The sequence below is a fragment of the Pseudonaja textilis genome, chromosome 18 (genome assembly GCF_049901715.1).
Source record: "Pseudonaja textilis isolate UNSWEBS1 chromosome 18, rPseTex1.2, whole genome shotgun sequence".
In the NCBI taxonomy this organism is placed as follows: domain Eukaryota; kingdom Metazoa; phylum Chordata; class Lepidosauria; order Squamata; family Elapidae; genus Pseudonaja; species Pseudonaja textilis.
In genome coordinates, this window is record NC_142007.1 from 4,571,672 (window position 1) to 4,595,610 (window position 23,939).

The following is a 23,939-nucleotide window of genomic DNA, read 5'->3' on the forward strand; positions in this document are numbered from 1 at the left end:
ATATCATTTTCGGACAAATGGCAGTCCAATCTCTTCTTAAAACCTCCAGTAATGAAGCACCCACAATTTCTGATGCAAACCACGATTGACTTAGCCAAGTTCTGCTTACTAGGCAGCCCTGGGGATTCAATAACTGTATGGAGGGTGGTCTCTCTTTTTTTTTTTAACAAGAGACCCTTTGGGCATCGGGAGAGACCACCCAAGGGTTTATTTCCCCCCTACCACAATCCTTCCCGGGCCTAATAAATACAATGATATGTGACTCAATAATCGCCCATTTTATAAGCCAGCTCATAAAAGCCCCGTTCCAAATTCCAGAACGAAAAGGTTATGTATTCAGACTCCAAACCACAAAGTGCTGTGTGTACTGGGGAAAGAATGGCTCTGAAATCCATCAGGAAGGAGCGAGGGCTTTTGGGCCTTGGGCCTGGTCAGCTCTTCTCAGTGCCTCATAAAAGCAAGTTGGCTTGGGGTTTTTTTTTTTGGCTTGTCCAAGACGGTCGAGGGAGGGAAAAGAGAGATTGCTGCCCTAAAAATAGGGTTTTATTTTAATGAACCCATTCCCTAAAAGACAGAAAAAGTGGGCCTCCTTTCAAAAATCACTGAGAAAAGCCAACTTTGGCCCTGTTTCTCAACCTCTGTCACTTTAAGAGGGGTGGACTTCAACTCCCAGAATTCCCCAATCCATCCCTCTTAAAGTGATGGAGGTTGAAAAACACTATTTTTCAGATTTAATATTCTCTGAAAGTGTGCGCTGCAGGCAAGTGCTGGATCAGAATCCGAAGGGAAAAAAAATCAGGCAAAAACCAGCTGAGAAAATACTCATGCATGGCTACCTCACAAGTCACCTGGAAGGGAAATTCACGGAGAATATGATTAGCCATGGCTAATTAGCCAGATAATTCAGGTGATACTCCACGAGGCAGCGCTCTGGGCTCTGGAAAAGACAGCTTGCAATCCATCAAGGAAGCTTTCCGTTGACCTCTCCGCATCACACGCCAGTATCACAAATACACGGTCACATAATAAACCCTGGGCAGGCGGGCCAACAATCATGGCGGAGGGGTCTCAGCCAGGAGTGGGATTCTACCAGTTCGGGCAAACTGATAGCTCCGACAATCAGCTGTGAAGCAAACCGGTTCGCTCCGACAATCAGTTGTGAATGGGTCTCGCTGACAAATCAGCTGTGAGCAAACCAATTCGCTCCGATGATCAGCTGTTAGGCCCACCCACCTACCCTGGTTCTAGCCTGTGCTTTATTTCCGGGTTTTCACGCTCAGGTGATTCGTACGGCTGCACATCAGCTGTTGAACCCACAGATTGCTGGAGAAGGTCAGTAGCAAACGCTTTGCACGCGCTCACCGAACTGATTGTAACACCGGTTGAATCGCACCCCTGGTCTCAGCCCAGAAAAAAACATTACATTCAGGAAGAGAGAAAGAACGTGCTGCTTACCAGTTTGAAGTCTTGGATGCTACAGATGAAATAGGGTGTGTTCGGCCGACGGCTCTCAATATAGACGCAATCTTTCGGAGGGGACAAAAAAGAAGAATTTCTCAGCCTTGGGTAAAGTAATAAGAGAACATCAACACAACACGGAACGGCAGTGGACCGGAACCAACAACGCTATAAAAAGTCCCAAAGGTGGTTTTTCAAAAGGCCAACTGGCCTTTGTTTCCCTTGAAGACGTTTCGTTTCTCACCCGAGAAGCTTCTTCCATTCTTCCATCCTACACAAACACAACACGCACACACACACAAGCAGAGTATTAAGATTATTTTTAAGGACCGAGGCTATGCGAAAAGAAATGTCATGTCCCTTCCCTGAGGCTAGGAATCCGAAGAAAGGAAGAAAATTCAAGAGCAATGATAAAAGGGAATTTAGCTCAGAGTTAAACTAGGGGGGTCCTAGGTGTCCTCTCTGAGCTTGGTAGTTTTCTTACAGACGTTTCATTACCCAACTAGTTAACATCATCAGTGCTAGAAGGGAATGTGATAGGAGGAGGGGGAAGAGGAGGAGTGGTGGTGGTGGTGTAGGGTCCTTGGTGCTCTCTGAGCTTGGCGGTTTTTCTGCAGACATTTTATTACCAAACTAGGTAACATCATCAGGGCTGATTTTCCAAGGGCAATTTCCCCGAGCTACTGATCAAAGCTGGTCTTGACGTCCAGCCGCAACAAATCCACAGCTTCTCTCGTGGTGCTTTTAAAAGGTAAGCTTGCAAACGTTCAGCTGCACCCTTCTCTGGGTACACATCTCCAGAAACGAATTCCCCGACTATCTAGGAGCTTGATCCTGGTATCGCTAACTCCCCAAATTAATGACTCAACCTACTTGGGTGAATGTGGGCGGCGGGGGGAGTAGCTTAAAGAGGACGTCTAGCAAGCCACGAGTTTTCAGCAGAGCTATTTGCGGTTTGTTGCTTTTTTCCTTTTCTTTTCTTTTCTTTTCAACAATCCACGCAAATGAAAATGTCAAGATGAATTCGCAGGCAGGCACACCTGCAGGCGTTATATGGAATTGATAGATCCGTCCGAACAAAGCCGCTCGCTGCATCTGGGAGACGAGCCAAAACGCAGCCAATCCGAGGGCTTTTATGACTCCTTTTCATCAGATCCACAAAAAGCTCCCCAGCTGTTGGATCACACACATCTGTGAACCCTTAAAGATACTTGGGAGATGGTTATTACAAACAATAACCTGCCTGGAAATGCTAACGTTTACTCTCTATCCTTTGGGCCTAGAGCTGTGTCGAAGAGATCCATCATTCACAACCTAAATACTTTCTTTTTTAAATAATAACAACAACAATAAAGACTACAGACTAACTACAAACAACGTCACAACACAACACAGTTGCTCAGATGGTCCACTGGAACTTGTGTCACAACTACCATCTGCCTGTAGCAAAAAACTGGTGGGATCATAAGCCTGAAAAAGTGGTCGAAAACGAGCCTGCAAAACTACTGTGGGACTTCCGAAGACTCACAGCAGCGGTGGTATTCTACCGGTTCGGCCCGCTTCGGCCGAGCCGGTAGCAGCAATGAGCAGCGGAGACCGAATCGTTCTCTCCGACACTCTGCTGTTGGGCTCACCTGCCCAGGCTCCCATATTAACTTTTATGTCCTGCTTTTGAAGCGCAGTTGCTTTGCGCAGCGCGGCAGTTGCTGCACGGCAGCTGCTGAAGCGCCAGGGAGAGTGCAGGACTGCAGGAGCTGACTCAAAATGCCTCTGCGCCATGCAAAAGGTGTGCATGCACGCAAAGTGTGCAAACCAAGCCACGCCCACCGAAAACATCTGGTAAAAACATCTGAAACACGCCGCTGTCTCATAGACTTCTCATACTTTTCTAGGCTGGCAAGCGTCTTCCTAGGAAAACAAGCAAGGCCAGGGATCCCAGAAGTGAACAGCTGCCACAAGCAAACTGTTTTAACTCCGCGTCGTCTGCCAATCGAAGGCGGCTCTTGACAGAAGGAACAACCGAAACTTTCCCAATCCCTTGAAGATGCTACTTCTCTGGAAACTGTCCGAATTGCTACATCTGCCACAACAGGCAAGCAAAAGGACTCCTCGCATCGCTCTCCTTTCGTGGCATGGTGTTTGATTTAAGGAAAAAGGAGATTACAGACCAGTCAGGTTCCCAGAAGCTGGCTTGGGAATGATGAAATAACTCAAGAGTACTTTGCGGTCTTCTCAAAAATCTAAGGACTCCAACAAGCCACAGGGAAGAGCTCTGGAAAAACTAAGGAAGGAGAGTGCGATTTGATCCGAGTCACTACTTCAGTCACAAGACAAGGAGAGACCAACAATCCTATTCAAAACTAGCAAGATGTTAGGGTGAGCAACTGCGGTCTCTGGTCCAGCACAAAGAGACCGGCAAGTTGTTATAACCACACGGGTACCCTGGTACTCATCGTTAATTGGTTCCCCTGAGGTGCGAGGAGTACCAAAAACGACACGTACCCAGAGGTGGTAATTCAGCCGGTTCTGGAGAACCAGTAGCAGAAGTTTTGAGTAATTCAGAGAACCAGCCAATCCCACCTCTGACTGGCCCTGCTCCCATCTATTCTCTGCCTCCTGAGTCCCAGTTGATCGGCTGGCTCTTCTTTGGTTGCCCTGCACAGGAGAACGGAGCTGGAAAGCAGGTTAGTGGAACGGAGAGGGAATGGGGATTTTGCAGTAACCTTCCCCCAGGATGAGGTGGGACTGGAGAATTTACAGTATGCTTCCTCTGCCACGTCCCACCAAGCCACACCATGCCCACAGAACCGGTAGTAAAAAAATTTGAACCCCATCACCGCACGTACCATTAAACAAATTTGTTTCTGTTAGAGAGGGTAGGAAGTCACAAGGCAGCCGACACCAACAAGTTCTAGGCCTGCACACTGAGTACTGAACAAACGACAAGTACCAGGGTAACCTTTCTGAGTCGAGTACCAAACTTGATGAGTTTCAAATTAGTTGAGTACCGAGGTGCCACAGTCCATGTTTTAGCCTTTCTATGGCGGTGATGTTTTTCCGATCTGGTCTTCCTGGTAGGGCTGATGCTTTGGAGGACGATGTTCAGACCCAGCCACTGGAATGCTTTGAAGACACCATGGACAAGTGTCCAAGCATTGATGCTGCCCTACCAAACCAGTCACAGACTCAAGCCAATGTGTCTATTGGTCTTCTCCGGGCCACTTTCCCCTCCAAATCTGTCTCCTTCTCCTTTGCCAAACCCTCACTGGCCTCTGCCATCAACATTCCAGCCTTCTTTTTGAACCAAAAGTCATTTCCTGCCGAGGATTGAGAGGTGACCACGGGGTATCTAAAGCCTGCCAAAATCCCAGGCATCCAATGCCTAGATGCAAAAGCCATGGTTTGTTGCGTGGGGCCTCACCTATCCACACCTGTGTGATTAATCAACACTTGAAGGTAGAGGATGTGGGATAAGAGATAGGTGGCTTTTGAGGGCGGGGGAAGCTACCAAATATATTATTTATTAGACAGGAGAAGTTGGGGCCCACCAACAAGTCCAACTCTGGTGTGGCCCAAATTGGGAATCCAACGGTAACCCATCAGATAACTCTCTTGAAAAAAAGGACGAGAAAGTTCAAAAAGAGATCTGTACCTAAGCCGACACTCTTCATTTCTTTTCATCACCTGGCACTCATGCTGTTACCAAGCTGGGTCGTGAAACGTCGGCATGAAAACCACCGAGCTCGGAGAGCAACCAAGGACTTCACGGAGGAAAGAGTTGCCCTATCTGAGAGCTCTTTCAACACATTTTCAGCCGAGATGATCCGAGCCTAGTCTTGCCCTCTGCTTTTGATATCCTTTGTCGAACTCCAGCGCCGGGAGCCTTTATCTATTTCTGATCTCCGTCGGAAAACCTGGGACGTCCTTTTTGTTCGGGGAAAGGAAGCAGACGCCTCCGGAGTCAATGCAATCCAATTAGGTGCCCGGCAGGATGCAGGAGGCTAGAACAATGCATCCTCCAAAGGGATCGTGCCGTGGGATCGCCATGGGGGCCTTTTCTTCCCGGGGAGACCAAAAAAAAACCCCTCCCTCAAAAGTCACCCCTGGGCGATCATACCCCCCCCCTGCTGTCAACTCACACCTTCCATATTCCAAATTGAGCTAAAAAGGCTTCTTCAGTTGTGCTACCGCTTTCACAATTCTGTCAGAATCTTCTCCTTCCTTCTGCTGGCTTCTTCAGGACAGGTATTAGTAATAGTAGTAGTAGTAACTGTAGTAGTAGTAGTAGTAATAATAGTAATAATGCAACCATAAGAAGGGATTTCGCTTTGGAAGAGGGCACCATTAAGATAAATCTGCATAACGTTTGCACTTCCATGGATGTATCCCTATTTGGGCTGTTCTTTTTTTTTTTTGCAACTCCAAGGATGGAGACAGCCCATTTTAGAACATTCTGGAAATAAATCAGGGATCTCCGCATACATCTTTTTATTATTATTACTAGCAGGGTACCTGTGCTTCGCTATGAAACTATGTGGTGGGGCTTAGTTTTTGGGGAGGGAAATAATGGGGGGGGGCATTCTGCCTCTGCCTACCAGCATCCATCAGTACTCATCTCTGGCTAGCGTCCTGTCAATGTGTGAGAAAGCTGAGGGCTGTTTGGAAACTGAAAGAGTGTTTGCTGTGTGAGCAAGGAGACAGCAAGGAGCCTGGGCGTGGCTTAGCTCAACTGTTCTGGACTAAAGCTGCTTGGTGCTCTGAAACTGAAACTCCTCTGCTTGTGTTTGGCACTTGGAAGAGATTTCTTTTCAGGTGGGGAGGGGGAGTAGAACTCCTTAGCATCAGAGTGTGAATAATAATATAGGAAATATTAATTCTGATGGCCATTTTGAAAAATCCTTTCTTAGTGAGCCCCTAGAAGCCAAGAGGAACATAATGTCCAAATTTCAAGTTTGTAGGCTTTACGGTTCTGGAGATTTTGTGATGATTCATGAGTGGTCTTTCGCTTTTATAGATAGAGAGAGAGAGAGAGAGACAGAGATAGAGAGAGAGACAGAGAGATAGATAGATAGATAGATAGATAGATAGATAGATAGATAGATAGATAGATAGATAGATAGAAAGAAAGATAGAAAGATAGATAAGGCAAATGACAAAAGGTCCTTTCAGGAAGACAGGAGGAAAGAGAGAGACATTTTAAGTAGACCTTCCGGAAGGCTCTGCTGTGGGGAGGCCAGCAAAATTCCATTTGTCAAGACCGGCGAACAGCTCGAGGCAATTAACTTTATCTGGAGCTGCGGTTAATAGTGATAATGAAAGCATCTCGTCTTGGCAGTGCTAAGAACAGCCGCTTCCTGAGTGCCACGTTCTGTCAATATGTCTTTTAATTCCCATTTTAATTTGTCGGCAAAAAACAAAAAAAAAACCCCACCAATCTTCTAATCATGTGTCCGCCCAACGCAAAGCCTATTGCCAGTGTGCTCGGACAGGAAATGGGTGCGGATAGTCCTCGACTTACGACGGCTACTGAGCCCCAACGTTTCCGTTGCTAAGCAAGAGAGTTGCTTTACGACCTTTCTTGTCCTCCCGTTCTTCAGCGAATCACTGCAGTTGTTAAACGAGACGTTCGCTTGTTAGAAGGGCGCTGCTGCGACCACTGCAACCGCCATAACTACGAGTCAGTTGCTAAGCGCCTGAATTTTGATAACGGGACGGTGGGGGGCCTGGCAAACACCAAGAGGCTGCAGAGGCCACGAATGGTGGATTGCAAACGAGAAGCTAATGTCGCATCAGAAGTGGGGCCACAGTTCAAATCTTTTCCCCCAATCCACAAACCCCCAAATCTAATAGGGTTACATGTTAGAAAGGAGAATCTGCAAGAATTCTCTTTTCTTTTTCTTTCCTCTTTTTCTTTCTCTCTTCCTTCCCTCCCTCTCCCCATCTTTCCTTTTCCTTCCTCCTTCCCTTCCTTTCTTTTTCACCTTCCTCCCATCCCTCCTGACCTCCCCCATCTTTCCTTTTCCTTCCTCCTTCCCTTCCTTTCTTCCTTCCTCTTTTCTTTTCCTCCCTCCCTCCCTCGTCTTGCTTCTCCCTTCCTCTTTCAGTGTCCTTCCTTCCTTCCTTCCTTCCTTCCTTCCTTCCTTTCCTCCAGCCATTTCCCCTTCTTTCTTTTCCTCCCTTCCCCTTTCTTTATCCTTCCCCCTCCCTCTCTCCTCTTTCCTTTTCTACTTTCCCTCCCGTTCTGGATGACAAAGATGGCAGCCTTGTCCCTTAAAAGTCCTTAGCAAGCCCGAAACACCAGGAGGAGGAGGAGGAGGAGGAGGAGGAGGAGGAGGAGGAGGAGGAGGAGGAGGAGGAGGAAGCAGGGCTTTTCTTATGGAAGAGGGAAATCCGTATCATTCCAAGGCAGGAGAGGAACGCCAGGGAAAGAGTGACAGGTGAGGAGGGGGGGAAATCCCCCTCCTCCGTCCCCGCCTCCGCCATCACCGCTGACAACAAACAAATCGCTAGTCTGATCTTTTAGCGCCGCCGTTCCTGCCAAGCAGGCTCCCAGGCAGGCGGCGGCTGGCTCCTTGTCAAGGGAGCCGCTGCTTCGGGTGGGCCCCCTCCCCTCCCCTCGGTGCTCCCCCAGGCTCCGAAGGGCCCTTTCCAATTTGCTCCCTTCGCCTTGAAAGATGCCCGGCAGCGGGCACCCGCTTCCCCAAACGATTCTTCTTCCTTTCTCTTTTATTATAAAACCGCTCTTCTGGAGAATCCATTTTCTTCCAAGGGGGTTTGCTGCTGCTGCTGCTGCTGCTGCTGCTGTTTTTATGGACTGTCAGTATAATTTAGATTTCATCAATTTGGGCTCATTCAAGCCGAGTTCCTGATTGTACAGTAAATGGAACATATTTCTATTCAACAAAATTAATGACAGTTAATTCACCTCTGGAACAGAGCCCCCCCTCCCTCCCTCCTTCTCTCTCTCTCTCTCTCTCTCTCTCCATTTCACGAAAGCTACAGTTCTTCGGTTCACCATTACACGATTTCCCTCTTCCAATTATTTCCTTCGACACTTTCCTCCTTCTAAGTAAGGCTCCCGTGGCAAGTCTGATCTCTTTCCCAGTTCTGACATAAGACTCGCAACCTTCACACAAAGCGGGGAGGGATGAGAAGGGAAGGAGGACGGGGGAGAAACTTTAGAGCTCAACTCAACTCCCCATCCAGGTTGGGCCATTGAGGCTCTTTCCCTTCATCATCTTTTTTTGATGACCCCATAATCCCTTGTGGGGTGGAGCCTGGGCCACTGAATGGAGCTAGCAGAGTGTTTTCATGGCCGGATGCCCTTCCTGTCACCAAGGCGGAGTTCTGTTCGGCAGACGTATTCTCATTGTGCCCAGAGAGAGAGAGAAATATCCGCCTCTAACCTAGGATCGAACTCACAGCCTCCGGATTGTGAGGCGAGAGCTCCGCCTCTAGGCCGCTGCACCATTCCAGGGGCTTTTCAATCATGAAAAGCTAAAAAAAAAAAAAAGAAAGAAACCGGTGCCTAAACAACAAATAACAGGTGAGGATGGTTGGGTTGAGTTGGAAGACGAGCACAAGGCCCTGTGAACATTCAGAGTCCTCATTTTCCCCTAAGGCACCGGGACTACATCTCCCAGAATTCCTCCGCACCGGCAGGAAACCCAAGTTGCAAGACTATAACAGGGAAGGGGCTTAAAAGGGCTGAGTTCAAGTACAACTTCCTGTCCCGCCTCCTGGTGGTTGACATGTCTAGCTTTGGGTATGAAAAAGAGGCGCAGTGAACGAAGGGTTGCTTTCTTCCGTCCAATGTGTCCTAAATCCAGATATGACCCTTGGCCAGACGGTGGATGACCTGGAAGCAAAACCCTCCACTGGCATCCATGTTAGAGGTGAATTAGATGCCTGGGCTATTTCTCCCCCTCTCCGACATGTTGTGGTTCGCCGGCAGCCTGTGTAGACGGCAGGAGAATCGGACAACGGGGAAGAACGGGGACCAGTCCGGGAGTCTGGGGAGGACTCGGATAAAGGAGTGGGGCCAGGAACATCTGAGAGAGGAGTGCTGACTCTGGAGCCTCCGGAGTCTGGCAGCAGCGAGGCAGAGGAACAAGGGGAGCCAGTTCCCAGTGCGCGTATGCGCAGAGCAGCTAGAAGGTAAGAGTAGCTGAGACAAAAGGGGCGACTCGGGAGTACGGTTGGGAGGTGATTGCCCCTCCCATAAGACATAAAGGAGGTGCAAAGGTGAAGAAACCTTTGCAGGAAGCAAAGTCGTTCGCTCTGTTCAGATTCAACCTTGAAGCTCTGTGTGGACTTGGCATTCCAGTTGCTTTTTAGAATTAATTTGGCACTGTTGGCAGCAATTCAAAGGAGAGAAAGGTGGGTGCTTATCTCGAGGGACTGCTTACGGGCTGGGAATGCACATAATTCCCAGCGTTGAAATAAAACAAGAGTTCTTTGGACGAAGCGTGCGCTCAATTACGGTCTCAAGAAGCCTTGGTCAGAACACGACGTCGCCTACCAACACAGACGAGCCACCTGCCCACAGTCCACTCTCCTGGCCGCTTGTTCTCCTTCAAGCGCCAGCCTTCACCGAGCCCATTTATCTACCACCTCCTTGGCACTTAAGTGCACGGCAGCCATCAGCAGCTGTCCGTCAGCCCCCACGCCTGATAGGAAGACAGAACTCAAGGAAAGAGAGGAGACGGCGAGACGTCCAGGGAAAAAAGATGGACGTTCATCATGGGCTCCTTCTTCCTGGCCATTTTGGAGCCCCCCTCCCCCGGATGAGGGAAGAGCTTCCCAGCAGACTGCGGGGGGGGGGAACGAGCTGCCTTTCCTGCCTTGCCAGAAGCACGCTGCCCCCCCCAACCGCTGCTCAGTTGCTCCCACCAATTTGAGTGGGCCTCTTCAGCCATTTACCATCCATCAACCCAGCATTTTTACAATCAAGCCCCAGAACCTTTCAACCAGCCATTTATGCTTAAAAGGTATAACAGCTACTTGGCTTTCTGAGCTAGATACATGCGTGCGTGCGTGTGTGTGTGTGTGTGTGTTTTCTCTCCTGATACTCTTTAAGCCATAAATGGAATCTGACACGCATTCTGTAAAAGAAAGGGAGAAAAAGGCTTCTATTCCTTGCCGCGTCTCCTCTCTTAACTCTGTCTTTCTCGAAAGAAAGAAAAATCCTAAGAAACTGAGAGTTGGTCTAAACCGAGGGTCTTCACACCTGGCGAGTTTAAGACTTGTGGGACTTCAACTCCCAGGATTCCTGGAGAAGGAATTCTGGGAGTTGAAGTCCCACAAGTCTTAAACTTGCCAAGTGTGAAGACCCTGGTCTAAAACATTCATGGGAAACGAGGGAGGGAGGGAAGGAGGGAGGGAGAGAGAGAAATGAGGGAGGGATAAAATGAAGGAAGGAAGGAAGGAAGGAAGGAAGGAAGGAAGGAAGGAAGGAAGGAAGGAAGGAAGGAATGTAGAGAAGTATAGTGGGAGGAAAGGATAAACTGGAGGGATGGAGGAAGGGATAAAATGGAAGGGTGGAAGTAAGGAAAGGATAAATGCAGAGAAGTTAGAGAGGGAGAGAAGGATAAACTGGAGAGAGGGAGGGAGGGATAAATGGAGAGAAATATAGAGGGAAGGAAGGATAAACTGGAGGGAGGGAGGAAAATAAGGGAGAGAGGGATAAAGTGGAAGGAGGTGGGAGAAACGAAGGGATAAATGCAGAGAAGGATAGAGGAAAGATAAACTGGAGGGAGGGATAAATGGAGAGAAGGATAGAAGGAGGGAAGGATAAACTGGAGGGAAGGAAGAGGGAAGATGAGGGATAAAATGGAAGAAGGGGGGAAGAAGGAAGGGATAAATGGAGAGAAGTAGAGAGAGGGAGGGAAGGATAAAATGGAGGGAGGGAGGGAGGATTAAGACATAAGCTATAATTCTGAGGATAATATTCGCTGCCACTCCTGGACTCGATGCTGTGGCCTTTCCTGGGAGGGAGGAGGATGCTCTTGGCGCTGAGAAAGACAGTCATTCAGAAATCAAAGGCCAAAGGATTCCTCTAGGACTGTCTGGCCAAGAGATCCCACTGCTCCGCAAAACAGTGAGCTGACAAAATGACAACCTCCACAAATTTCCCCAATGAAAGAAATATGGATGGCATTGACTCTCAGCCCTCCAGACGGTTCTCCCCAGCACAAAATGGACCCTATTTCCCCCAGGATTCTGCTTTTTTCTTTCTTTCTTTCTTTTTGTGGCTCCGTGAAAAAAAGAGCCACGCAAATGGTTAGAAAGTCGAAAGCGACGGTGGTTTTAATGCTCAGCCTCCATTTATCAGTCTTTAAGAGAGGCACCATCTGTCAGGCAATAACAGCTGCTCCGTATTTTAAAAGCCAGAACGCCTGCCACATTTGTGCTGAGGGGTGGGGGTGGAAAAGGGAGACAAGGTAGCGGTTTCCACCTTTATGATGCTCATTTTGGGGCCGTCGGCAAGAGGCCGCCGACTACGGCTTGGCTACTGCCATTAAAAGCCATGGATGTGACTCTTTCTGTCTCTCTCTCTCTCTCTTAAGGAAGAAGCAGCACCAACTGACAAAAGGCGCGTAAGACTCCCACGGCCATGCCTTCCACTTTCAGCGCCGCAAAAACTGGAAGCTGAGGATATAGGGATGTGTTGTGGTTAGCCGGCAGCAGGTGCGGACGGCTGAGGAGAGCGAGGACTCAGGTGAGGGGCCAGGACCATCAGGGAATGGGCTGCTGCCTTCCGAGATTGTAGGGGCTGGCAGCAGCGATGAGGAGGTTCCCGAGGAGCCTGTGCCAAGTGCGTGTGCACGCAGGATTGCTCGCAGGAAAGAGCAGCTGCAGCAGCATGGGCGACTCTGGAGTAAGGCTGCAAGGTAATGGCCACTCCTTCAAGAAGATAAAAGCCAGCCGTGAAAGGAATGTACTTTGCAGAAGGCAAAAACGTTTTGAGACTCCAGCCTCGTGGACATTCCAGTATCCTGAGTTTGCATTTGAAGATTCTTGTATTGCAAATTATTTCTTGTCTGTTACCTTTTGTCTCGCACAGTTTGGCAAGGCTTGTGCTCATCACAGCTAATCATTTTGCAGAAGCGTTAAAAGGTTTCTGTTCCCTTTGGATGGTGTTTGACTTGTTGGAAAAGGGCCGTGGGTCAGAACAGGATGGATAGGCATTCCCGGCTCTGAAAGCCGCCCGCTCGCCAGGCGCTGGGAGACACAGTGTGGCAGCTTCACAGGCATTCTCCTCGAGACCAAAAACCGAGCACTTGCTTTCAGACCCCACAGGCCATGCCTTGGGAAATGCTCTGGCTGAGCATGACCAGGTTGCTCTCCGCGGTTCAATCCCTGGGAAACTTCCAGGTTGGGCTCGAGGGGGGGGGCAGCCCTGGAACTCCTGGGCTACACTGCAGCCAGAGAAGTGGATGATGACCCTGGGCTAAGAGAACCAGGGGCCGAGCCCTCCAACTTCTATGGGGCAGGGCTACCTGACGCACATGGAAGAGGACAAACACCGGCGAGATGGATGGACTCAGTTATTGTGGTGATGGTGTGTTCCGATCTCCCAAAAGCACTAAGCAGACTCTTTGTCCTGGCAAAACCCCTTTTATTAAATGAAGGTGAATTTCTTGCATTTACATTCAGCCAAAGGCCTGGCAAACAGGCCTTTGGCTGAACGTGAATACAAAATATCCTTCCTTCCTTCCTTCCTTCCTTCCCTACTCCATCCTTTCCGTCCCTCCCTAGGTAATAGCCCTGGTGATGTTACCTAGTTAAGCAATGAATCATCTGCAAGAAAACCACCAAGGTCAGGAATCCCAAGCACGCCGAGCTACAAATATTCTCTTCTATTGATGGACTTGGGTTTTGCTCCCTTTCTTTGGAAAACAGCCAAGCTCAGAGACCACTAACGACCTCAAAGTGCTCCCCCTCCTTCCCCCCATTCTCCTCCTGCTCCATTCTGCAAACTCCTACTCCTTCCTAGCCCTGATGACGTTACCTAGATTGGCAATAAAACACCCGCAAGAAAACCACCACGCTCAGGGAGCCCCAAACACTCCCCTGCTTGCTCAGCCAACGGGGGAGAACGCCCCAAAACTCAGAGACAAGCGGCAGGTTTTGCATTGGCTACTTCTTTTGTCAGCAAAGCCTTGGCTATTTCATTTTTTTTCCCCCTCCCTCATCTCCTGCCCTCACTTCTGAGTCTTTATTTTTATTTTATTTTTGCTTTTCCCCCTCTGTAATTCTGGCACGCTGGCTTCTCTCTCTCTCTCGGCAGCTGGTGAAGCTGTCAGAACAAATAGCGGGCAATAGATGGGGAGTAAGGCAAACTGCACGGGTCAATGTCAAACAGAAGCCAATCACTCTCGGGGAGGTGGAGGCGGCAGCAAAAGGCAAAAAGACAAGCTTTTCAATTTTGCTCAAGTCCTCCCAATCTAAACAGCGTCAGAGGCTGCTTAAAAAACAAACAAGGAGCTTCACCAAATCTCTTCCCTGTTTGCTCTGTTCGTTGGGGTTGTTTTTTTCCTTTTCCAAAGCATCTCTTCTTCTCCACCCCCCCTTTTTTTTTTTGCACAAACGCTCCCTCCCCCTTCCTATTTGCACAAACACACAGCCATCAAGAGAGCAGATGGGCGAACGGGGCGGGAGCCTCTGCCACCTCCGCGGTGGATCGCTGGGAGGGGGGGGAGGGAGGAGGAGCGGTGGGGTGGGGGGAGAGAAAGCATCAATGTATAATTATTATAAAGGGAACATTTAACAATTAATTGAGCCGGCGGAAGCTTAAGGCCTCCCGAGCTTCGGATTTCAAGGGCTTGCTTGCCTAAGCAAAAGGGCAGAGGGGGTTTCGATGGGCACCCGAGGAGATCTCAGCCCAATTAAGCTCTGGGTAAATAAAATCAAATCAAATCTGGCTCTCGCCTCCTCAGCCAGGATGCAAATGTGCTGGAGAGAGAGAGAGAGATGAGAAAAGGGGGAAAAAAAGAAAAAAATACAGAAGAGAGATCAAGAGTTGTTGTCTCGTTGCTTGTTCGCAGGTGATCTACCGACACCCAGGCAGGAGCAGAGAAAGCCGTTTTTTTATGGACGGTTTAGACACATTGCAACGACCCTCAATCAATCATGCCTTCCATGGAGGACCTGGATACTGCAGGAGTCAAAAAAGAGGCCTGTGAAAGTATTTACAGACCCCTCACGTCCTGGACGTAAACTGTTTCAACTCCTTCCCTCAAAATGATACTACAGAGCACTGTAAACCAGAACAACTAGACACAAGGACAGGTTTTCCCCGAACGCCATCACTCTGCTGAACAAATAATTCCCTCTGTGCTGTCCAACTATTTACAAAGTCTGCACTACTATTACTATTAATCTTCTCATCCCTCCTTATCACCCATCCCCTCCCACTTGTGACTGCATGACTTTGTTGCTTGTATCCTTACGATTTATATTGACTGTTTCCTAGTATGATTTGATTGCTTATTGTGCCCTATGACTATATTCTATATACTATATACCCTATGACTATATAACCCCATGGCTATCATTAAGTGTTGTACCTGATGATTCTTGACTCTTGATGAATGTGTCTTTTCTTTTATGTACTTTGAGAGTATTTACACCAAGACAAATTCCTTGTCTGTCCAATCACATATATATATATGTGTTCTGTCTCACCTTCTTTTCCAAAAGATGAAAGAGTACAAACTCACACAAACACAGGCAAGGCAGGCTGACTCGGACTTCACAGAGTTAATTCTTTGGAACTGATAATGTCCTTGGCATTCCAACACGCTCTGCCTGCCAAGTCTGAACTGATAACAAGTAAAAAGCTACTTACAGACAATTACAAGGCAGACCACAAAAATCATTCACAAAGAAAACCTGAAGTAAGCTTAAACTTTGCCCCGTACAAAGTTCCAGCCGACAACACACCCACTTTTACCCGCTGTGGGGTGTGGCTCAATGACTCAGCTCCCTCTCTGACCCTCCCACGCCTCCTACGTTGCTGCTCACGTTTCTCCCTACGACGCTGCCTAGGATCAAGCCAACGTTCTTCCTCTTGACTCCCTGTCAGGGGCTGCTCCGATATGCCTTCCCCCTGATTAATCTCAGGCTGTTCCTCTCGGCTGTCCGATGAAACCTGAGGAATTATCAGGGAGGAAGGCATTGCCAGAGAGGAAGGTCCTGGGGAGGAAGGCATTCCCAGTTCCTCCTCCTCCTCATCTTCCAAGTCCTCTTCCTCTGACAGCACAGGCTTGGGAATCAGAGCCACAACACGTGTGTGTGTGTGTGTGTATGTATACGTATATGTATGCATATACATATAAAAGAGGGGGCTGGAAGGTACTGTGAAGCGGTATAGAAATCTTAAGTACTATTGCTTCCTCCCTCCCCCCTTCCTTCTTTCATTCCTTCCCAGTGGTTAGAATGCAGTATTGCAGGCTAACTCTGCCCACTGCCAGCGGGACTTCCCACACGGACTCCTTGCATCTCAGCCTCATTCTCCTGTCACCCATCTGATCTGCAGGACAGAAGAAATATCCTGCTATAGTTAAGGGTTCTGTCGATGCCAGGAACCATAAGCCGGGTGGACTTTGACTCCCAGAATTCCTTGGGCTGAAGACTTCTGGGAGACGGAGGCCAAAACACGAGCGGCTGAAATCGAGAACCCCATTTCTCGAGAGTGGATCCCTTTCCAAGCCGCCATGAGCTCACGCAGGAGACGTCTGCAAACTTGGGAGAATTCTCCAAGTTTGCCGGAGTTCAAAAGTCTTCTGGAAAAATCTGCCATGCCTGCTCAGGAAGGCCGAGTGTGTTCACAGGGCCAGGAAGCAACCCTGCGAGGTTTTGTACATTCGGGAAGAACTATTGCTTGATCCTGGCTACCTCGACTGTCCATCGCCTAAGGAATCACTTCAGGACGGTTTAGGTCCTGCTGGACTGTCCAGCTGTGGGGATATCGGAGTCAGTCCCGGATCCCCGAGATCCTCCCTCTGTCTGGTCGCGACGTCAGCCCCGCCCTCCTTCGTAAGGAATCTCTTAACAAATCCCAGCTTGCTCCCGTTTTCCAATGACGCAGCCACTTAAGATGTCCAAAAGTCACTTCAATCTTTGGAGTCAAGTGCCCTTCTCAACGGCGAAGGCGCCTTTAACCCAGCTTTTTTTTTTTTTCCGGGCCAGCAACTGGGCGGAAAATAATGCCGTCCTCTCCTGGAGCTTGGCAGGGGGACAAAGTCTCTTCCATCCCATCTTTGTTTTCTCCGAGCCTTTTTCCCATCCATTTCTAAACATGCTTTGGCAGAAAAAAAAAATTGCCTCGGAGCGGTGGGAGACTGGAGCCAAAATAAAAAATAAAAAAAATTCTCCTTCCAGCCAACAAAAGCAAACTGCTCACCAGTCGATCAGAAAGTGATCACAGCACGCTGCTGAGAACACAAACAGCTTCTTTTCATTCTCACAGAGAGATCTTGACCTCGAGACGGAAAACCTCTGCAGAGTTTTCTCCCCCAAACAATCGTTCAGCTCCCCCTTCTCGCCTGAACAATGCCTGTTTTTTTCCCCCCTTTTCTTTCTTGTATTAATTTTTTTTTGTCTTGTTCTGACAGCTGAGACATCAATCTGACATTTGCCCCCCTTTACGGTTCAAACAAATAGAAAGCTTGGTTCTTTTTTTTTTTTTTTTGGCCACCTTGAGGACTAGAAACCTGATGGCTGGATGCAAAAGTTATTTTTTAGGTTTTGTAAGGGGGATTTTTTTTTTTCCTGCAAAGTTGAGGACTAAGAAACCTGGCCCACACGCACCACTGTGTGTTTAGGTGCGATTTCCTTTAAGAAGAGTAAAAATTTCTTTTGTGCCCTCTTGAACGCAAGAGCAGATGACATTCATGCGATTGGTCCTGTTTCAGAGAACTGTTTTCATCACCTTCCTGTCTGTAATTTTCTCCCTTCCTTCCTTTCCCTCCATTCCTCCTTCTGTTCTTCCCTCCGCCCCCTCCCTCCCTCCTTCTGTCCTTCCTTCTGTCCCCTCCCTCCCTCCTTCACCTCCACCCCTCGATACTGCTTCTGCCTTTCTGCCTTTCTGTTTTCCTATCATATTTCTAATTCTTGCATGACTCAGGAATAGTTTGTGATTCTTCAGCTATGACTCGGAGGAATCCCCCTTTGCACACAAGAAAGGATCTCTTCACAGCTTCAAACCCTCTGCCCAAAAAATTGGCAAGGACGACTTAACCACAGTTGTGAGAGTGGAACCAAAAGTTCCCATCACCACCAGAGTTAAAAGGCAGCATCTTCAAAGCTAGCGTGGGACCATTCCTGGATGCTTTCAGGGTACGCATGGCGACCTGACAAACAGGTCCTGTTGTCATCACAAACCACCATCCATCAAGAATAGACCAGGGTTATCTATCTATCTATCTATCTATCTATCTATCTATCTATCTATTTATCTATCTATCTATCTATCTATCTATCTAAAAGCGGAATACCACTCAAGCATCATCACAAAATCTCCAGAACCGTAAAGCCTACAAATTTGAAATTTGGCACGTTATATTCCTCTTGGCTTCTAGGTGCTCAATAAGAAAGGATTTTTCGAAATGACCATCAGACCATTAGTATTTTGTATATTATTATTATTATTATTATTATTATTAACACACTCTGATGCTAAGGAATTCTACTCCTCCTCCCCAACTGAAAAGAAATCTCTTCCAAAGGCAAAACACAAGCAGAGGAGAGGAGTTTCAATTTCAGTTTCACAGCACCAAGCAGCTTTAGTCCAGAACAGTTGAGCTAAGCCACACCCAGGCTCCTTGCTGTCTCCTTCTTGCTCACACAGCTAATACTGCTTCAGTTTCCTTCCTTCCTTCCTTCCTTCCTTCCTTCCTTCCTTCCTTCCTTCCTTCCTTCCTTCCTTTCTAGTGGTTAGAACGCAGTATTGCAAGTTAGCTCTGCCTACTGCCTGCAGTTCAATCCTGACCGACTGGCTCACAGTTGACTCAGCCTTCCATCCTTCCAAGGTGGGTAAAATGAGGACCCAGATTGTTAGGGGCAAGAGGCTGGCTCTGTAAACCCCTTAGAGAGGGCTGTTAAAGCACTGTGAAGCGGTATATAAGTGCTATTGCTATTTTCCTTCTAACTTCAAATGGGCACCATAAGTAGAGAACTGTCTGTCTTCGATAAGGCTTCTACGATCAGTGAAAGGGACATGATGGAAGCAAAGACACAGGAAGAGAAAAAGTAAACAGCACTGGCTTATTTTATGTGAGATTTTTTTTTCTCGCTCTCTCTCTCTCTCCCTTTTCTTTCTGCCTCTTTTCTTTCCTTACGTCTTTACTCCCTGACTCTTCGCGTGATGCCGCTCGTCCCAGAAGGGAAGAAGAGCCAGATTGATATGTATGTACTGAGGCATGTAAACAGCCACACGCTTGGCTGCCAGTGTCAGCCGAGAAGTTTTCATATCTATTTCTTCATCAAAGCTAAACCCAAAAGCAGCCGGGAGAGAAAGAAACAGCAAATAACCCAGGCAAGGTATACCTACCGCCCGTGGGTCTCAATGCAGAAAATACAAAAATTCAAGCCATTATTCTGGAAATGTTATTAAAATATCAAGCTAAAGATTCTTGGGAAAAGCCACATTTTAAAGACGCGTTCAGGCCTGGGGAAGGGAAGCCCGTTCTACGAATTGAGTGGCCCTTAATTCAAAATGACACAACAGCATTCGAGCTTATCGCGCCCACCCTGGTCTCTTCGCCACAATTCAGAAACCGGCCAACATTAATGGTTGGTTTGCCTCCAGGTACAGCCCAGCATGCCAGCCTCAAAAGCTACAGATAGTCCTTGACTTATGACCACACTGGGCGATGGCAGTTAAGAGAGATGTGTCTGGTTTTACAGCTTTTTTCCCCCCCAAGACTTTTAAGAAATCACTGCAGTGGTTGTAAGCGTAAAAAAAGGTCATGTCTTTTTTTTTTTTCAGTGCCGTTTTCAGTGAACTGTTGGAAGTTGGGAAGGAGGAGGAAGGAGGACGAGAGGAAGTGGAAGAGGAAGAGGAGAAAGAAGGAGGAGGAGGAGGAGGAGGAGGAGGAGGAGGAGGAGGAGGAGGAGGAGGAGAAGGAGAAGAAGAAGAAGAAGAAGAAGAAGAAGAAGAAGAAGAAGAAGAAGAAGAAGAAGAAGAAGAAGAAGAAGAAGAAATAATTTCACTTCTCATCCAAGAAGCTTCATCAGTTCTTCATTCCTCCAGAACTGATGAAGCTTCTTGGATGAGAAGTGAAACGTTTTCTTCTTTCTCAAGGAAAAACTTTTGAAAAAGCCCCCTTGAGAATACAAGAAAAGTTATGAACTCCTTGGCCCAGAGACTCTCATACACAAGTGCGCGCGCACACACACAAACACACACATACCACATAGATGCATGCAGGAACATGCAATGTGTTATAAGAGCGGAGGCTCTCTCTCTCTCTCACCTCCCGGCCGGTAGACAACATCGTCCTCAGTGATGAAGGAGGTGATCTCCCCATTGTCGGTCCTCTCGTAGCGAGACTTCTTCTTGGGCGGCTTCTTCTTATTCTTCTTGGTGGACTCCTCGGTGGTGGCGCTGTTGTTGTCATTGTCCTCGTCTTCGCTGTGGTCGCTCTCGGCATAGTTCTTGGCGCCGCCTTCCAGGGTGCAACTCCGGCGGGGCCGCGAGTTCTCGCTTTCCCGCCCCTTGTCCCGTTTGTCCCGGTCCCGGTCTTTCTCTTTCTCTTTGTCCTTCTCTTTGTCCGCTGTCATGATGCGCCAGGTGCCTTCTTCCGTCCTCTCACGGCTCGGCCTCCGTGAAAGGTAGACAGTCAGCCTGGGCTTCAGTCTTCTGAATTTCCCTCTCCACTCCAGGAAAAATTGGACCACGCCGGCAACCCCAGTGTTTAAAAAAAGGACCTGGAGGAAGAGAGAAACACACGGAAAAGGCCACGTTAGCCCACTCGCCACACCTTCGGCGAACCTGCCGTGAATTCTGTGCTGTTCAAATTGTCAAAAAGAGGTTGAGTCCACAGCCAAAATATGCACCACCCACGTACAGTCGGGAGTTAATAGCAGGATTGGGTGAGCCCAGGGATGGGCTAACGGGGGTCCGCAGGGGTTCAGGAGAGCCCCCAGCTAAGATTCTGTGCAGACCAACCAACCTTTCTGCTTCAAATCCAAATTTGGAGCTCAAAGGGAATATGTACTGCGGGACCTAAGCTAATCTGTCACACATGTGGGTTTTTTTTTTTTTAATGTGCATGGAAAAACATCTGGGGAGGTGGGAAAAAAAGGTGGGAAGGATTTGCAACCGTCCCTTCCTGGGGAGCAAAACCCTGGCCACCCGTCCTAACCAGCTCCAACAGCCTGCCTCTGCAAGGAAATACTGCCATATGGGAAAAACTAGGTCTCATTAATGTCATCCATTTTCCTCTCCTATTCTGACCCGCGCCCTTTTCCAACAAATCAAACACAATCCACATGGAACACAAGCCTTGTAATGCTTTTACAAAACAATTAGCTGTGAAAAGCACAAGTCTTGCCAAGCTGTGCAAGACTTGCCAAAAGATAACGGACAAGAAATACTTTGCAAAATAAGAATATTCAAACTCAGACTCAGGATACTGGAATGTCCACGAGGCTGGAGTTCTAAAACGTCTTTGCCTTCTGCAAAGTACATTCATTTCACAGCTAGCTTTTATCTTCTTGAAGGAGGGGCCATTACCTTGCAGCCTTACTTCCGAGTTGCCCATGCTGTTGTAACTGCTCTTTCCTACGAGCAATCCTGTGTGCACACACACTGGGCATAGTCTCCTCGGGAACCTCATCGCTGCTGCCAGCCCCCACACTCTCTGAGGCAGCAGTCCACTCCCTGATGGTCCTGGCCCCTCATCTGAGTCCTTAGTCTCCTCAGCCATCCACACCTGCTGCCGGCTAACCAGAATAGCTCCAGCCCCTGAGTCAACCTCTCTGACGTCACAAAAGTTGGCACCTGGGATGGCAGCTAAGTGATGGGCATGTATGGGCCAAAAGGCTTTTTCCATCTAAGCAGGGTGGATTTGATTTAAATCAAGTCGATTTAAATCATATTTTTTTAAAGAGCAACTGTCATACCTGTTCCACAGCAGCTCCACCTCCGACCTGCTGTTGACTCACCAACAGTCCCAATATGGCAGAATATACAGCAGGAGGGTCTTCAGACTTGACAGCTTTAAGACTTGTGGACTTCAGCTCCCAGAATTCCTCCTCCAGTCATGTTAGAGCTCAGGAATTCTGGGAGTTGAAGTCCACAAGTCTTAAACCTGCCCAGTTTGAAGACTCTTGGTATACAGCATGCCACCTAACTAAACTCCCTTTCATGCTGAATAGACTAAACTATTAATGTATCTTAAATAGAAAACTATTCTTAGATAGATTTTTTTTACTCCAAAAACATTTGATTAAAATAAATTTGATAAACGTAAAAAAAAATCCGATTTAAATTTTAAAAGTCCAATTTTTTAAAAAAATAATCGATTTTGATCTACCCTGCATCAAAGCCAAATGCCATCCTACTCGCTTTTCTGACAACGACTTTTCCAGCACCCTAATAAATTTCTATCCTTTCTCTCGCAGAGGACAGGCCCTAACTAACCTGATATGATGTGGTTAAGAGGCTCAGCTACAAATCATTTGCCCCATCTTCTTAGTCTTTGCGATCAATTCCCATTTAAAAAAAGGAAGACAGGCGGACAAAAGGCATTTTTCATAAACTTCCCCCTAGGTGTACAGGGCTGTACAAAAGGCATATAGGTTCATTCAGGTGTCCCACCATTCAAACCAAAACAAGGCTAAAAAGGCAGAGAACCACAAGGTCCATAAGGGTGAACCTATGTGGTACGCGTGCCAGGAGTGACACAGAGAGCCATTACTGCCATACACGTGAGCCCTCGCCCAGAGCAGGTCTACTTCATGCGCCGCCCGCCTGCCAGCTGATGGTTGGGTATCTGGCGCGCATGTACGAGGCTGTATGGGAGATGCATGTGCAGAGACGCGAGGCGCAAGCAGGGAAGTCGTGCGCACACGTACAGGGGGCGTGGGCATTGCCTTCTGGGTGCTGGCACGCGAGCGCACACGCGATTATCAGCACAGGAGCCCCAAAAAGGTTACCCACCACTGCACTAACTCCTAAGCAAACTTCAGCTCCTGCGTTTGCAGCTAAAGGAAATCAATTGCCAGCCCGTCTTACAGGATTATTCAGAGAATTAGAATCCACACAAAGCCTGTTTTTGGGGTTTTTTTTTTAAAAATTATCAGGACTCAAAAGGCTGGTCGATATTTGGAGTTAAGCCACTGTCGTTTATCCTCACTGGAAGAAAAGGCACAGCTATTCCGTGACCGGATCCATGATCCAGATCTTTTACGTCATGATCCTTCCCAAATGAAAGACTCCAAATCCGGAGTCTTCTTCCCGGGTAACGGGGTGGGCTCGACACTTCGTATGAAGTCATAATGTGGTTTGTTTGATTTGGGGGGCGCGGGGGGGGGGGCTCTGTGGGGATGCAATGCAGCCTGGATAGCTTACACGCCTGCTATTTACAATCTCAATGAGGCCTCCCAGGTTTGTTTCAGAAACAGCTCTTAAGACAAACCAGAGCTTTGCAAAGGTGAGCAAACTCAGGCAGAGTATGTTACACACACACACACGCTCTCTATCGCACACACACCTCGCACAGATTGTAAATGCAGCCACAGCTACATGGAGGCAAGCCTTTTGTGTGTGTGTGTGTGTTAAACCAGGGCAAAGAGACTCTCTGCGACGTCAATTTGGAAAACACCCATGTCAAGAGACCGATATATTTGCAGCATCGAAGGGTCAGGGATGGCAATAAGTAGCTTTGAAGATCAAAATCTGCTCCTTTCGGAACTTAATATCTCCTTTTTAAAATAGAAAAGGGGAGGGGGGGTGGCAGGTAATGAATTCTTAAGACCTGGTTGACTTTATTCCCAACAATGGTAACCTTCAAAATGATAAATTGACTTTGCTGCCATAGCCTGAATTTCAAGGTTCTTCTCTACTTACACACACACATCCCTGGTTTGCTTTTTCCCCCAACCCAGATGGATACAAACAGCTCAGGAAAGCGTCAACACAAAGAAGATCTCACACACGCATACGACAAGGAAGAGGCTGTACCACCCCAAAGATTGCTATGGTACTAGAGGTTTTGTGTAAGCAGAGTGAATAAACTGAAGAAGCTTCTTGGACGAAAAGCAAAACATTTTTTAAAAAAATAAACAAAACCAAAAACCAAGAAAGTCCAGTTGACTTTGGAAAAGCATCTTTGGGACACCTGGATGACTGAGAATCTCTACAGACCTTTAGCTATACAATTTGGGATGAGCACTTCTTTGAATGGTGTAGGAGTAGGAATGGATTCCCAGAGGGGGAAAATGTTGTGGCCTGCCAAGCGGCCAGCGGA

The 23,939-nt window shown here is 47.9% G+C and overlaps 1 protein-coding gene across 1 annotated transcript in view; it reads right to left on the minus strand.

The window, feature by feature from the left end:
• The window catches only part of RERE (arginine-glutamic acid dipeptide repeats), a 203,985-nt gene that overhangs the window by 91,333 nt on the left and 88,713 nt on the right, over nucleotides 1–23,939 (minus strand). The window contains 2 exon segments of the mRNA XM_026715844.2: nucleotides 1,456–1,526; nucleotides 19,941–20,394. Coding sequence (XP_026571629.2) covers nucleotides 1,456–1,526; nucleotides 19,941–20,394 — 525 coding nt within the window.